The sequence below is a fragment of the Scomber scombrus genome, chromosome 6 (genome assembly GCF_963691925.1).
Source record: "Scomber scombrus chromosome 6, fScoSco1.1, whole genome shotgun sequence".
NCBI lineage: Eukaryota > Metazoa > Chordata > Actinopteri > Scombriformes > Scombridae > Scomber > Scomber scombrus.
The window spans coordinates 19,476,358-19,491,823 of NC_084975.1; the positions used below are offsets into that span (position 1 = coordinate 19,476,358).

Sequence of the window (15,466 nt, forward strand, 5' to 3'; positions counted from 1 at the left end):
ATCAGTATCTCCTGAACGCGCACGTTGCCATGCCGACTACGCTGACAGCTGTGGAGCGCGCACGTTCGCAGAATATTCTGGGTAGTTGAAGCTTTCCAGATCAGCTAGCATGCTGTATAGAGGCTTCAGTCATTGTCTTCCCAACGCAATATTTGGTTAAAACAAAGCTGTACAAAAACAACAACAAAAAAGAAAGGAAAGAAAGCAACAATGACACTGACACCGCTCGTTTACTGGGCTCAACGCCATGAAGACATTTACCTGCGAATCGAGCTGACAGACGCTCAGGTAAGTTAGCACGGGACAGTATCCTCTCAGATAACACAAACAGACCCCACTCACTTTTCATTGGGAAATACTTGCAGGGTAGCATTATCTGACCGACTATATCACTATTTGGCGCCTCTAAGGCTGCATGTTAAGTCATGCAAATGAAAACAGAAGGTTTTTGTTGGTTTGGGGCCCGATTTGCATATTTGATGCTAAAATGGAGAGATCATGTGAGGTGATAGTTGATCTTATCAAAGCCCTCCACTGGAGCTTGCCATTATCTATCAGGTTTGAACCCTCAATACCCGCTCAGATATGCGCTGAAGTAATGAGGAGTGTCATGGTTAAAAGTGAATGTGTGAAGAGTCAGGCACACTAGTTATTAATACACAAAAATACCCCTCAGTGCAACTCGGTCCAGGTCACCTCGCCCCACAGATGAGGTTAGTCAGGCTGGTTCATACAAAGATGTCACCTTTCCCCAAACTCCAGCCTGGGGAGTTTATTGCATAGTAGGCTTTACAGTGATCCTGATTCAGGGTGTAGATGGTGTAAAATGGCTCTTTTCCCTGAGAGTTCCTTCAGACAAGAAGATTACTTGGGTTGGTAATGAAATTGCACCATTGTTGTTGGATTGTACCCGAACCTAATTGCATATATGCAATTAGGTTGCAGGGTGTTTGTAAAACTTTGCATTTTCGCCTCTGCTCAACAGTACACATACAGTACAGTACACAGGATGTAACACGATGCAACACGATGCTTGAATTAGCACCATGTAGGAGGAAATAAGATCATCATCTGCTTCTCTTTTTCTGTTTGCAGAATATTGACGTCTGTGTACATGAAAACGTCCTTCAGTTTAGAGGTGGGATACATATCTGTGGTACATGTGCTAATGCTTATTAAGCTATGAAACTAATATTTTAAAAAGTCAATAACTTTGTGACACTTTGTACTGTGTTTTGCATGCAGCCCAGGGTCATGGTGCTAAAGGACAAAATGAGTATGAGTTCAGCCTGGAGTTTGTTTTACCAGTAAAGCCAGAGGTACAAATCCATTAAAATTCTTGACATTTACTGTTTCTTCCTTATTTATGCCTTCAAGTTCAGCTGATTATGCCGATCAAATGATTCTATGTGCCCAGGTGAGCCACAAGTCCACACAACGACAGGTGAATATTACAGTGCGGAAAGAACAGCGTGGCTGGTGGGAAAGACTGACCAAACAGGAGCGCAAGCCAAACTTCCTGGCACCTGACTTTGATCGCTGGCTGGACGAGTCGGACGCAGAGATGGAAATCCGAGAAAAGGTGAGATTAAAGCTACTGTAGGACAATGCAACTCCTGTATCATATTACATACTCATAGAAAATAAGATTGTAAAATGTCAATTTCACACTCACTGAAATATCAGAATTAAAATTGTTGTATTGATACCTAATGGGCAGAACACTTGTATACATGTTTTCGTTCTTTTTACTTTGAAAAGGAGGAGAAAAGGAACAGACTGAAGGCTTCAAGGCATACAGAGGATCGTGAGTACAAATTTAGACAAAATGAAAACATCTTTTAGTGAGTGGTTTCATTGTGAATTGCAAATCTAAATATTTATAATCTACAAATTGAAACTAATGACTTTATTGTATATACCTACTTCTCTACAGTCTAAGGCTCATCCACTACAAATAGACGTGTCATTTTTATTTTATTATTTTATTTTATGGAGGATGTGTGCATCAATTGCCTTAATATATTATCCTCTTTTTGTTTCAGAGTTTGTCAGCCTAAAAACTGGATTTTTATTTATGTATAACCTGGTGCAGTTTCTTGGCTTCTCGTGGATCTTTGTCAACATGACTGTGCGGCTCTTTATCTTTGGCCAAGGTGAGGATCTGTGTAATAACGCTTTAAGTTACCTACCTTCCTGCCTTCCTTGATGAATCACTTCACAACAATCTAATTAAAGCTACAATTTTCATCACTTAAAAACTCTAATTTCAGATTCCCTCTATGACACATTTCACACTATATCGGACGTGATGTTCTTCTGCCAGATCCTGGCAACAGTAGAGGTCCTCAATGCTGCTTTTGGTGTTGTCAACACAGGTGTTTTTCCAACTCTTATACAGGTATGAGATGCTCATTTGTCAGTTTGAATAATGTGCAGTGATGACTTCATTGCAAAATAAAATGTCACAGATGCAGATGATACATTTTAAGTGTAGGTGCCAATTTACCATTAAAAGCCTCTATTTGTTCTTTTACTAGGTGGTAGGAAGGAATTTTATCCTCTTCATCATTTTCGGTAGCTTGGAGGAAATGCATAACAGGCCTGTTGTGTTCTTCGTTTTCTATTTGTGGAGCGCCATCGAGATATTTAGGTAAGCATGTCACTGTCATGCCATTGTTCACAATTAAGAGTCATGGTGACGGTAAAGACAAATGGTCACAGTCTCAAGCACAATTACCTGTGAACAGGGAATTGTTCTTGACCTTTCACCAGTTTTCCAAATGGACAAACTTCTACCGAATTGTGTTTTTTTTGTTTAGCTCAATGTTGTTGTCACTAAGGTTTAAAAGTATAAAGAATATTATAAATCAGAGGTTTTTAAAGTGGGAGTTTGGTCTCCCCAGGTAGGCTCCAAACAGTTTAATTGAGAAAATATTACATTAACCCACGCAACCCTCTAGAGAGGATAAGCAGTTTGGTAAATGAATGAAATATTACATTAGTTATTACATAAGTTATCAAAAGGGATCTCTGTAAAGAGTCCAGTAATTTTACTGTTTTTCCCACTTTCCCAGAGACAGAATGGTGTAGTGTGAAGTATATCAAACAGCAATATCAGAGCAATATCAGGCTATCTTGGCTCAATTGTTGAGTGTCTACAAGATCAAATAACATAATTATGATCACATCATCATCCATGAATAGAGTGAAACTAAGCAAGTGAACTAAGTGGGGGTGAAGAGGTGCCAAGCTTTGCCTGAGGAGAAGCCAACAGTCTCAGACTTTGAAAACCGCTGTTGTAAATTGTATTATATTGTACTTTTAGTTTGATTTGGCTCACTTGAAATCTCTTAAATATTAAAATAATTTTAGCAACAAATGGTGTAACAGTTACAGTATGTTCAACAGTGTTGCATAAGATGCAGAGCCAGTAGTGCACCGACACTCAGGGGGCATTTAGTTTGAGGATTATGTGTAGCAAGCAGCTGATTGGCGCAACACTTTTTTTTTTTAAAGTAAGAGTCATCCTCACAGCAGGTCACTGTTATTTGTCTGTGTGTGTTGAATAACATAATGCTCCAATTTCAGGTATCCATTTTACATGCTGGGCTGTTTTAATACAGAGTGGAAAACCCTCACGTGGCTGCGATACACAATCTGGATACCACTGTACCCATTAGGTGTTTTAGCTGAAGGTGAGCTTGTGCTTACTTCTCTTAAATTCTTATATTTGACACACAAATACTAAAGATCATCTCATTTCTCAATCCCATGTAGCTGTTGCTGTGATACAATCCATTCCCATCTTTGATGAGAACAAACTCTTCACCATCCGTCTGCCGAAAGCCATTGGCACATCTGTCAGCTTCTCTTATGTCCTGTGCGTGTATCTTGTTCTCATGATTCTGGGTAAGTCTCCAGATAAAACATTTATCTGTCATAAATCTCTGAGCACTTGTTTGAATGACTGCATTTTTGTTTTTTTTCTCCCACCCCTCTTCAGGCCTTTTTATCAACTTTCGTCATCTCTACAAGCAAAGGAAGAGGCGTTTCCGCACGAAGAAGAGGAAAGCAAATTGAGATTCAGCATCAACAACAGCACTCCTCAAACACATTTGCTGCCTGCTCATTTCTTGAGAAACATTTTTGAAATGATCCTCATCATCAACCATGCTCCACTCAAACAATTTTCATTTTTAAGTTTTCTTTTCCGCTGCCTATTTGCTCTCAATAAAATAGTTTCCTTAATGGTAAACAAGAACATCCTACAGATGGTGCAAGATTTCATCGCTGCACTGACAGTTTATCTGATTTCTGTTTCCTGTCATCATAATCATTTTGTTAATTGGAAATGAAATATTAAGCCATAAAACATGATTTTTCTTTTTCCTTTTCAATCTTGACTTGTTTTGTTTTGGGTGTACTTGTTTTAAGCTGTAATAAAAAAAATATTTATTTTCTGGTGAATGAATTGCAACAAGCACTGAATCCCCTGCTGGTGTCAGTTGCAAATGTGCGAATGAAGAAAGTGACAATATTCTGAACAAATACTGTATTTGTGATCATTCCAGATTTCTTAACCGTCCCACAAGCCTCAGGGAAAATTATACTAGTGACTGCTGAAGGACAGAGCATTTGTTTTGTCCCTTATGCTCAGTGTTATGAATAAATTCATTTGTGTCACTTTCTCACTGCTTTTTTCCATAATTTTGACCTGAAATGCCAACATTAACAGTCATATCCCATGTTTGATGTATATGTAGCAGTTATTTGATACTTAATAAAAAACAACTTTAAACCTGGTCAATTTATGAAAAAGATTCTATAAAGAAACACGTAAAAAAATATGTACATGTTAACATTTTCCAACACCTCAATATATACGTTTCGCCATGTTTAGGCAGCATTGCAGAGGAGTGTAAATTATCAGTCTGACTCCACATGTAGGTTTGTGAAGCTGCCCCTTTGATGAGTTTTTAAACCACATACACCAGCTGATCCACACAGGCTGCAACATTTCAGTCCGTTTTGATAAACTGATGTGGCTCAGCTTGAGAAGTCAGTGTGCATGGGAACGATGTTGTGATCGAAGGCGGCGTACTGGGAGTCTCCGGTGCTGGCCAGTTTGAGTTGCTGTGCAGCATGCGAAAGCTGGAAAGCAGCGTCAGGATGAGCCGAGTCTGGCAGAAGCGTGCACTCTCTCTCCAGCAGGTCGGCCACTCCTTTCAGGAGCTCCCAGAAACCAAAAGCCAAGGCAGCCTTCCGGAGACGATTCAGCTCCTGACAGATTAAAATTTCATAACAGTTATTTAAATTATGACACCAAAAAACATAGTTTAAATAGCATTTTCAAGCTTGAATTGTATTGAGCTAAATTCACCTTATAGAAGGTTTGAGTCTTATCAGGCAATTTCCTTGCATTCCTCAGGATCTTCTGCACATCCGTCTGTACAATGACAATAAATTACAGAGTTAATAACTGAGTAACTGGTTAATGACCACCTTCACATTTAACAACCATTACCCTCACAATCTATTTACATATGGTTGTCATAGTCATTAACAAATCCTTATCAATCCATCAAGATGTCCTTCAAGCTAAACACCGGGTTATGGTTGTAAATATCTTAATCCCAGCAGTCTCAGCGTGGAGGAAAAGTAAACTAATGCATCTGTTCAAATTATTGCATGCACCCTTCCTGTACTCCTACAGTTGACATTATTCATGATAGTTTGTTAGGCCTGCACTAATCATTAAATAGACAGAGTTGCTCTTCTGACATTATGTATCTTGTCCTAGTGCCAAGAAAGGTGATAAACCTTGGATTGTCAACAACTGTGTCCTGATTATTGTTATCACAGAACATCCTGACCTGTCGTCCTACATTTGTTGCCACCCAAATTGGCATGAGTTTCTCATTAAGAAGTGTGTATAACTTTCTTTAATTTTTTTTAAAGGTTTTTTTGGTGTTTTTGTGTCCATGCAGACACTTTACAAAAGGTTTCTCTGAAGCATCAGATATTCAAGTAAGATAAACTGGAGCCTTGTGGTGTCTTCTTCACTGAGTAAGCAATAACCAAGTCCCATAGTCATGCCTATTAGTGTATTTAACCTCTGGGGAGAATACAGAGCACTGCTCTGCAATTTAACCAATTCCTGTAAATAAAACTGTCCTTCTCGTGGGAAATTTAAGATTTATTTAAGAAGCTGCTTTGATTTTTACTCCACCCTAGAGGCCTTTAGTAGCAATTAGTCACAAGTTAATTTTAAACAAGATCAGCTTAAGTAAACACTGCACGCAGTACGTCTCTGTCTTTCATTTCTAGACTTGCTTCTGTGATGTACCATGGCATGTACACTTTGGGAACACAAAGTTTTAAGTCACCTTGTCAAAGTGACCCCTACCAACTGAAACCACGCTGCGCACTGCAGTGATATTCTCTAAGAAGATAGTTTGGAAAGATCTTCTGGTGGAATTAAAAGCTTTAAACTTGTCTCCACTTAAAGCTCCTCATTTTCACTCTTCCTCTCATTTCTCCAGATACTGCTTTACATATACAGTGATCTCATAACAACCGTCAGCACAGTACCTGCAGTCCACTGGCCTTAATCCACACAGTGACATTCTGGGCATAGCTTCGTTTGACCTGGGGCTGCAAGGGGAAAGGACTTTTACTGTCATCCTCTCCATAGGGATTTTCAGCAGCCTCTGAAACACCAGAAAAGTCACAAAACATCAGAGTGAAGCCAGTTAATCTAGAGCATCATGATCAAAGCTGTCCAACTACGTAATAAAACAGTAAATTATTAACTGCTGGATTATGTACACATACAGAAAGGCCTTTGCTCACAAGGAATAAACAGTAGTTTACTTGTATGGGTCAGTGTGTCATATGACATTAAAAGTGTAGTTTCACAATATCTCAGAACACTCGTACTTTACAACCACGCTTTCAGGAATAAGGCAAAGAGAGATTATGAACAGTATGCTAAACAGAAGTTTTGAAGGTTGCTGAATATGTAGAAAACTTAACATTTGTTTGTCTGCAGAAAACACTGACAGTGGAAGGGTGAGGGGTTACCTGAGATTGGTCCCAAATGTGAAATCTTGCCCAGCCAAGGCAGAGGGTCTGGACCAGGCTCAAACAGAGACATCATCAGATTTGATTTCTTCTTGCTGTCTGCTTGGGAGTACAGCATGCCGTACCACTCTGGCCTGGGAAAACGCAAACTAGTTTAAGGGCATTTTTTCATAACATATTTCACCTGTTTGCTCTGCAGGTGTTTTGTCAAGTACACACATTGAATTCAGTAATGTTAAATATCAACTGCTGGGTCACATCTTACCCCAGCTGGACCAGTGCCACCATGCCCTCAACTTTCAGACTGCCATGAAGAAGTACACAGAAATTTGGACTCTTTCCTGCCATTTGACTGGCAGAGGCTTCCTCCTCAGGCTCATCTGTGGCTCCTGTGCCAACATCATCCACCTCTGAAATAAAGCACAAATGAAATATGTTGATAATACCATAAATATAATATGTGGCATAATCATTGTTAATATAAGTGTCTTGTAAGAAGAAACACCAATTTTCTGAAGTGAATGAATATGTTTAGTATTAATTTTAATCAATACTACAAAAATATAACATAACACAAACCTTTGTTTACAGCAATAGGTAGTACCAAGTGTCTGGATATAACAGGAGGACTGGAGATATCAGCAATTTCAATGAAGCCCATAATTTCCAAATCTGAAACATGAATGACAAAATGAATATTTGTTTAAAAAAAAAAAAAAAAAAAAAAGTCTAAACTCAACTATGAAATTTTAAGCCACCTAGGTACCTGTGTTGACTGTTAGAGGCATGGGCTCCACCTCTTCATCCACCACGAAAGGCTCGGGTCGAGGGAACACTTGAACGTCAGAGGACAAGTTCCCACAGTGTAGGACAGCGTGGAAGGGAGAGTACGCCCGATCGATCAGCTTACTGGAGAGATACAAAGATGTCTTGATAACAACATAAAGCAGGAAAAATTTCAATTTTGCCTGGATTATGTCTCCAGCAACAGTCATACCCAAACATTGCCTGTACACTCTGCATACAAAGTAGTCCCTCCATAGAGAAGATTTGTCCGTCCCCTCCACTGAGTCGAAGTAACTCCTCCAAGTTGTCCATGGCGCCAGTCATCTGTAACTGCAAACAGGGCATAGCTGGGATGTCTACTTTAAGTACTGCAAGTGCAAAATTGCAAAAGATGCAATTTCAAATGGATGCATGAGTAATTTCTGAGGCAAATCTCAAACTGCAACATAAAGAGTCTAGTCCATTTTAGTTTTAGGATTCAGTTATATTCCAGTCATTTGCATTACATTACTGCATTAATGAATCTTCATCACCATTACTCTAAATGAGTCTCTTGGCTCAAATTTGCCAATAGAAACAACTTTTACTCTCTCATCTTAACATTTCTTCGAGAATATTTGATATATAAAGGACCAGTTGAGGCCATCACCTTAAAAGCTGTTTATGACCAGCTACATCCTACCATGCTTTTACAGTGTTCACACCCAAGATGCAAGAAAATTGAAATTAACTGCCGAACATCCAGCAATAAGAGTCGGTTTTAGTACCTCTTCTGCATTGGCTACACACAGGATGAACATTTTGGTTGGGAAAGGGAAAGGGAGAGGGAACTTCTTGTCATCTGCACGCTGTTTCATTGTTAGCAGAGAATGACGCAGTGAACCTTTTCCAATACCAAGAGACCCGTCAGTAACCAGCACCACCTGCAGGACATAAGATGGAGGTACATCAACAGAATCCTGTGTAACAAATGTGCAAAAACAGCTGAAATCACTGTGGAGAAACCATTTGACCACATATCCAATCAATGATTAATCAGAGTTGTTGTTTATTTTACAACAGATCAAAATACCTGACAGGGACAGGCACTGCCCCACTCCTGCTGTACCACGTTACTAACTCCATTAAGAGCTGATTCAACGCAGGTCTTGTCATAGTCTTCTAGGTTGCTCAGAGCCTCCTGCACAAAAAAATGTATTATTAAGATAACTCTCCCCTCTTCATGACGCTGAAGTTAGTTTCTGAGTCATAGCTTAGACCAGATCCAGATCAAAAACTACTATACTTATACCTTTCAAATCTGGACTAAATTATTATAATAAATATTCGACAGGTCTAAGTATGTTGTTGTTGTTTTTTTAAATAGATATGGCCTTATGGGGTCTGGATGGAGAAATATCAGTGAAATCGTGCATTTTTCAGTTTTAAAAAGAAAATAAAGGTTTCACAGACCTGAAAGTGGGTTTAAGCAGCATTAAGGCTTGTGCTACGATGATCAACACACTTTCATGAGCGTAAGTGTTGAAAAAATGGATAAGCAGCCACTAAATATCATTATTTATGTTCCCCTTAACTTTTATCTTAACCCCAAATCAGTGTCTAAATGCAGTGATGTCCACTCTTCTCAAAAGTCAGACTCATCTTCTCTAAAGTCAAACTCTTCTTCTTTAAGGTCAAACCTTAGGCAATGACTCCAGAGAGGTAAACAACATGCTTGACCTTTCAGGTTTCACATGAGGAACACTTTACCTGCAATGCATTGTAATCTCTGGTGAAAGGCACCAAGAGCTCCCAGAGAGAGGAGAACGCCATAAGTGCTGTGAACTCCAGGCGGTAGTTCGAGGCCATGTGTTCAAACAACATGTTGAGTCCATGGACAGCCAGGTTCTTCCTCTGAAACTCCTCGATGCCATCCTGTGACACCGGCCGTGTCATGGACAGAGACACGTCCATCAACACCACAGTAGGCATGACTCACTGATGTAATATGGTTTTATTTCAAGAAAATAGACTAAAAGCGCTCTCCAACGAATTCCCACTGAAGGAAAAGAACAAAAAGAGATTATTTAAGTGAGAACATCACAAAAGTAAGGTTGATAAATAATAGCTTCTCCTGTTTATAGAAGAACAGGATCATTCATCAGTCATTTAACTTATTATTAGAGCAACAATTAGTCGATTAATCAAATAATCAATCAGTTTCTTTAGTCTTTGATATTAGTTTTCTTTATTTAGTCTATGATTGGAAACTGAATAGGTGGTGGACTGCTGGTCAGGACAAAGTCATTAATACACTGTTTGACGTTGCGTTATACAACTAAACGATTAATTGTGAAAGTAATCGACAGATTAATGGATAATGAACAATGGGTAATGTTACTGGTTATTATGCTACAGTGGTTGTGTTAATGTCAGCACCACTATCTCTGAGAGTATGAAGAGGTGTTACACCGGGGTTATTTCACACCAAACAGCCACCATTAGCGTCGTTACAAGTTACAGAGGAAACAACATCCTCCAGCTAATTGTGGCTAACGCCAATATCCTGCAACGTAACGTCAAGAAGCGTCAAAGAAACGTTTAGTTTAGTTCACTATTGAACAAATGTAAGACGATAATATCCCAGCAGTTTAACTATTCAGTGAATATTTTATATTACAAAAACTCATATACGTGCCATTCAATGTTTATCTTGCCATCCGGTACTTGTGTTGCAATGTGCACCACTACTTCTGTCCGGGTCGAAAGCGGTGAATGCATCAAAGCATAAATAGTTCCGCATTCTAGTTCGTTCATACATCTGTGCTGAAGAAATGTGGACAAAAGTGAGCAGAGAATAGCAGTAATTTTAATTAAGCTATCAGCATCTACTGATCTGACCAGATACTTTTGGGCAGAAACGGTGTAGAAAGAAGCAGCCGTTTAAATTTAAGATAGCACACGCTTTGTCTGCCGTGTATGAATGTATTAACCCTATAGAAAGACTAAAAAACAGTTCCAAAATAGGGTTCACACACGCAAATCAATTAGAGTTTAATTTGATTTCCTTTAAATAGTCCGATACAAGCATTGTAATCTTCAAAGGGCGAAACGTCTGCACATTTTCCCCATGTGTTTGGATTGGACAATTTTTAATAAATGAATAATAATCAAATAAATACATAAACTGTCTAATGGAATGAGTTTGCCTCTACACTATGATAAATTTCTTTTGTCTGTCTTTTCAGTCACTTCATTAGGAGACGGCAATCATAGAGACATAGAGTGGACTTTGCAGTATATGGCAGGCAACTATGCATTGTATAAATAGCTGGAATGATTGCACTATTTATTAGTGGTGCTCCATAAGCTGCTTTGTGTTGCTGTAATTCTAATTCATTTATTTTTAATAGTGTGAATGAATGAAGCCTCTGAAGTTTTGGATTCTGTCCCTTCAAGGCTGGCTGGGGGGAGAGCTGGACTTGCCCACTGCAGTAACTTTATGCAGCTTGATTCCTCATATAGCCATTGTTTCTGGTGGAAATGAAGTGTAAATGAAGGCAGCGACTGCAGCTGAGATGGGTTTTGTTTCTCTTCTCTGGTGTTTTGTTGTGTACCCTCTATGAGCTGAGCATAAGTGCCCAGATTGTATCTGCCTTTTCCAATGCCTCAGATTAGAGATGACTTTGGAGATGGTCTGATCGAGGGGGTTGAGGAGGATACAGAGACTCAGAGGCTGGAGGAACCTCTCATTGCAACTCATTAGAGTGAAAAGCATGTCTGCATTTCTGTAGCTTCAATCCATTCTGAGTCCTGGTTTCTCCCCATAGGTGGGTGAGATTATCTACATCTCAGAGGAGATTATGGGCCTGACTGTCCTGGCTGGTGGGGTGTTCATCCCAGACGTCAGTACAAGTGTAATTGTGACACATTAAGACCTGGGAGATATTAACATTCCCTACTCTGTGGGCTGAAACAATTTTGACATCACTGCGGAGTCAGCTCCTGTGATGTGGTAGGAAAAATGGTCATAATGATGGTAATCATATAAGTAACTAAATACCTAACTGTAAAATGTAATCTCGACTGAAATCTTAATGTTGAAATTTAACAACCATTGAATTTATAGCAAAGCAAAGCTGAAATACTATACTTTGCCAAATCTGAATGAATGTACTTTAAATTCCCCTTTCAAATTTTCATTCATGCTGTGCAATTTCAAAAACATTGTATACAATTTGTTATAGGGTTCAGAATTCCAGATATAAATTCAAGTATGCAATATTGAAAAACTATATTCAGACTGTTCAAATTCAGTAAGCAATTGAATGTCAAAATTCAAACACAGAAACTAGGATCAAAAGACTTAAAGAACATCATTCAGTAGGTCAGAAGTCTGATCATTTACATTCAGGCATTATTGCTTATCCTCAGTATCCCAGATGTTCAGAATTTCACAACTTGAATTTAGGATCTGAATTCAGACAATTAGATTTAAAAAAATATATATATTTGTGCAATTGAATTACAGATAGTGGGATTCACGCACTGAATGTTAATTTAGATTTAGTTTTCAACAATTATATATTTTTAAATTATTGTGTCATAGTTGCAAATACTTTAATGTTAAGCCCCAAATGGAACAGAGACCAAATCTATGAGGGCCAAAAATTCCCAACAATGACATACAGTATGTTCTTTACATAGCCTACATTTACTGAGGAGGAGTCTTACCCATTGATCCCAGTTGGACCAACTTGCGCTAAGGGAGGTAAATCAGTTAAGCCTAACATTAATTACATTTTTTAATTAGCAAGGTGTTCTGCCAATTTAACATTTTGAACTGGGTGCACACTATATGGCAATGTCAAATTTAACACCAAACAAACTCTAAAAAGCTGTGCCACTTAAACTTATTTAAGTTGTGCCACCTATATTTTTTTATAGTGTAGCATACTAGTTAGCCTATGTTTTAGTTTTTCAAACCCCATTCCCATATCAAAATTTTATTTAGCTCCTTGGCCCCACTCAAAACCTGCTGATAAATATTGTATAGTTATTTTATAGCATTCCAGTATCGTAGTTTGTTTTTCCTATATAATCTGCAAAAAAAACTCCCTATATAATATCTATAAGTAACTATTCAAAACCAGTCTGGTCGAGGGGCGTCTCTTGTGTAGTTCTGTAATCCTAGCTACGCCCCTGATCTGTCATGGACCAAACCTAGATTATGAACATACTGCCAGTGTTAATAGAAGTGTTCAAAACCTTTACGACATCAACAATTTACATTAATCATTCATTTTATTGCCAATGCAAATGAGCACAAAAATATTAGACCTATAGCCTATGTGTTTGTGTTTGCGCTACAGGAACAGCCTGCCGCGGTTGCAACAACATTAATTGCCATTCGCCACTCATTGTAAACGATTTCCTTCACGACGAATCCATATGTTCTGAGCGGAAGGACAGTAATCTGTAATTTAAGAAGTATTTACATAATAATTTAAATAATGTTTGTTATGGTCAAACATTCAGTCAGCAGAGTGGCGCAGCGGAAGCGTGCTGGGCCCATAACCCAGAGGTCGATGGATCGAAACCATCCTCTGCTATGTGTTTTCTTTATGATACGATGTTTCACTATTCCGTTCCCGCTATCATATGTTACTGTTGGGTAACTACTAACTATTCAATGAAAATGTTTCATTTTTGTTACATTTTGTTAAAACGGTTTATTTTGCTATCCGGGCATGGACACACTACAATGATGCACACACATAAATAAAAACTGTCAAGGACAAATTTGCTATTCTATCAACTCCTCAATGCAATAGGAGATTAACATTGGATCTGTGTAAAATTAGCACCCTGTTCATAGTTTTAAATGAAAAACATTTCATTTTTAAATCACCTAATGTTCAGTGTTTCAGCACTTTGCTATGTAGCTGCTATACTGTTTACATCATGTCTGCACGTAATGTATTTATGCTTCCTCAAAATGATAACATCTTTGTCCGAATATATTGTACTTTTATCACAACATTAGAGCTACATATTACTTACTATTACTGAACATGTCAGCCATTATTTAGATTGCTCCAACCAGCCAGCAGAGGGCAATGTTGTGTCACATTTAATTTGGACCTGTTTAACTATCATAATCAGACTTTTTTCATTTTATTTATTTTTTGTTGTTGTACGTTACCATCAAAAATAGAAGGTAAGAGAGTACAAGTGACACAAAATTCAGGTGATCATAAATCATATTTATATTACTATAAAAAATAAGTATAAATATATTAAAAGTAGAGTAGAGTTTTAAAAATATTTCACAGTATAAACAGTAATAATACAAATAAGAAATACAGTAATAATTTTAAACTCCATTACATGATTTGTCCACTGCATTAAAAAAAATGTTTATGTGTTTTTTATTCTTCTATACGTTCACATAGCGTTATGTAATTAGGATACTAAAAAGGGTGCATTCAAAACAAAAGTCTATTTCTATTTTTGCAGAAAACTAGGCAACTATTTTAGTGGTAACTAGATTTTAATTATTTGAATTGAGTTAAAAGTATGTTTGACTCAAATACATTGATCAGCGGATGACTCAAGAATAGTCTTTAACCAAACTTTAATGACATAGTACATGATAGTTTTGAACACATATAAAACACAAAAATATGTTTAAAAACTTTTTAAATGTAGTTTTACTTTCAAATTAAGTGAAATATAATCATTTTCTAACAGGGAAGTCTGTTAAAACACTCAAACAATATGCCTACAATGGTTCTTGCAGCCTGGAGGCAATCGTTACACCCTGCGATTTTGTAGCTATGATAAAATCTCGTACGCTAGCTAGCAACACCTACATTAGCATAGATTGTTCATATTCATTTTTAACCAATCATCTGGAGATAAAATTGATATGCGTTTAAATTCAAGTCATCTAAACCTTTGACAGCAGAGGAAAATTACTGTGCATCCAAAAAGTAACTTTCACACATCGTAAAAAAAATTTTGCGAAAAAACTTTCTGCTGAGTTGAAATTATCCTGAGCCTTTTCCCGAGAGAGAATCCTACTGAGCATATGCAGAGTAAGTGTGTTTTACAACTGTTGCAAATGTTACATTTAAAGCTTGAGTGCAAGACTTTTGGCTTAATTTTTAAGCCCTGGAGTTTGCTGCGTCGCAAAACATTCCCAAACTATAAAGCTAGAGAAGCAGGCTATCCACATCTTGCCAGAGTCAATCTCCACTACCCCGACTGGGTACATCTGTTAAACTATGAGTGGTGCTGGTTGTCACCTAAGGCAGATTATGCTTGTACTTGGAAGTCCAATGTGAGTATGACTTTGAATTGCAGTAATAGAATAATCAGGCATCCCCACACTGCCAAAAGAAAGGTTTTTTACCACAGACATGTTGCCTAATAGTTTTCTTGATTAATAAATTTTTTATATTTGTGTATAAAATGTTGGAAAACAGTGAAAAAAGTCTGTTACAATTTCCCAGAGGCCGACATGAGACATCCCTACATTGTACAACCAACAGCCCAAAACACACAAACAAAAATCAGATGAACTTACATGACGTCCTCCCCATCACCTTCA

The 15,466-nt window shown here is 37.9% G+C and overlaps 2 protein-coding genes across 2 annotated transcripts; one reads left to right on the plus strand and one right to left on the minus strand.

Annotated features, from left to right (window-relative positions):
* Positions 1–83: 83 nt before the first annotated feature.
* Positions 84–4,798, plus strand: hacd3 (3-hydroxyacyl-CoA dehydratase 3). The gene is made up of 11 exons (XM_062420578.1): positions 84–288; positions 1,096–1,138; positions 1,246–1,319; positions 1,418–1,582; positions 1,762–1,807; positions 2,046–2,156; positions 2,274–2,401; positions 2,541–2,653; positions 3,592–3,698; positions 3,781–3,912; positions 4,007–4,798. Exons 1-11 carry the CDS (start codon positions 211–213, stop codon positions 4,081–4,083), a joined length of 1,074 nt encoding a protein of 357 aa, XP_062276562.1. The 5' UTR covers positions 84–210; the 3' UTR covers positions 4,084–4,798.
* Positions 4,799–4,992: 194 nt separating this feature from the next.
* Positions 4,993–10,613, minus strand: ints14 (integrator complex subunit 14). Its single transcript, XM_062420577.1, has 12 exons — positions 10,550–10,613; positions 9,622–9,910; positions 8,945–9,052; positions 8,640–8,795; positions 8,084–8,202; positions 7,853–7,995; positions 7,666–7,758; positions 7,352–7,496; positions 7,087–7,220; positions 6,595–6,713; positions 5,384–5,449; positions 4,993–5,283 (listed from the first exon to the last, which is right to left on the minus strand). Exons 2-12 carry the CDS (start codon positions 9,841–9,843, stop codon positions 5,050–5,052), a joined length of 1,539 nt encoding a protein of 512 aa, XP_062276561.1. The 5' UTR covers positions 9,844–9,910; positions 10,550–10,613; the 3' UTR covers positions 4,993–5,049.
* Between the last annotated feature and the right edge of the window lie 4,853 nt (positions 10,614–15,466).

Coding starts and splice junctions, on each gene's coding strand:
- hacd3 (XM_062420578.1), top strand. CDS start 211: ATGACACTGACACCGCTCGTTTACTGGGCTCAACGCCATGAAGACATT. Junction 289..1,095: donor TCGAGCTGACAGACGCTCAG/GTAAGTTAGCAC, acceptor TTCTGTTTGCAG/AATATTGACGTCTGTGTACA. Junction 1,320..1,417: donor TTTTACCAGTAAAGCCAGAG/GTACAAATCCAT, acceptor CTATGTGCCCAG/GTGAGCCACAAGTCCACACA.
- ints14 (XM_062420577.1), bottom strand. CDS start 9,843: ATGCCTACTGTGGTGTTGATGGACGTGTCTCTGTCCATGACACGGCCG. Junction 8,203..8,639: donor GTGTAGCCAATGCAGAAGAG/GTACTAAAACCG, acceptor CCCTGTTTGCAG/TTACAGATGACTGGCGCCAT. Junction 7,996..8,083: donor AGTGTACAGGCAATGTTTGG/GTATGACTGTTG, acceptor GTATCTCTCCAG/TAAGCTGATCGATCGGGCGT.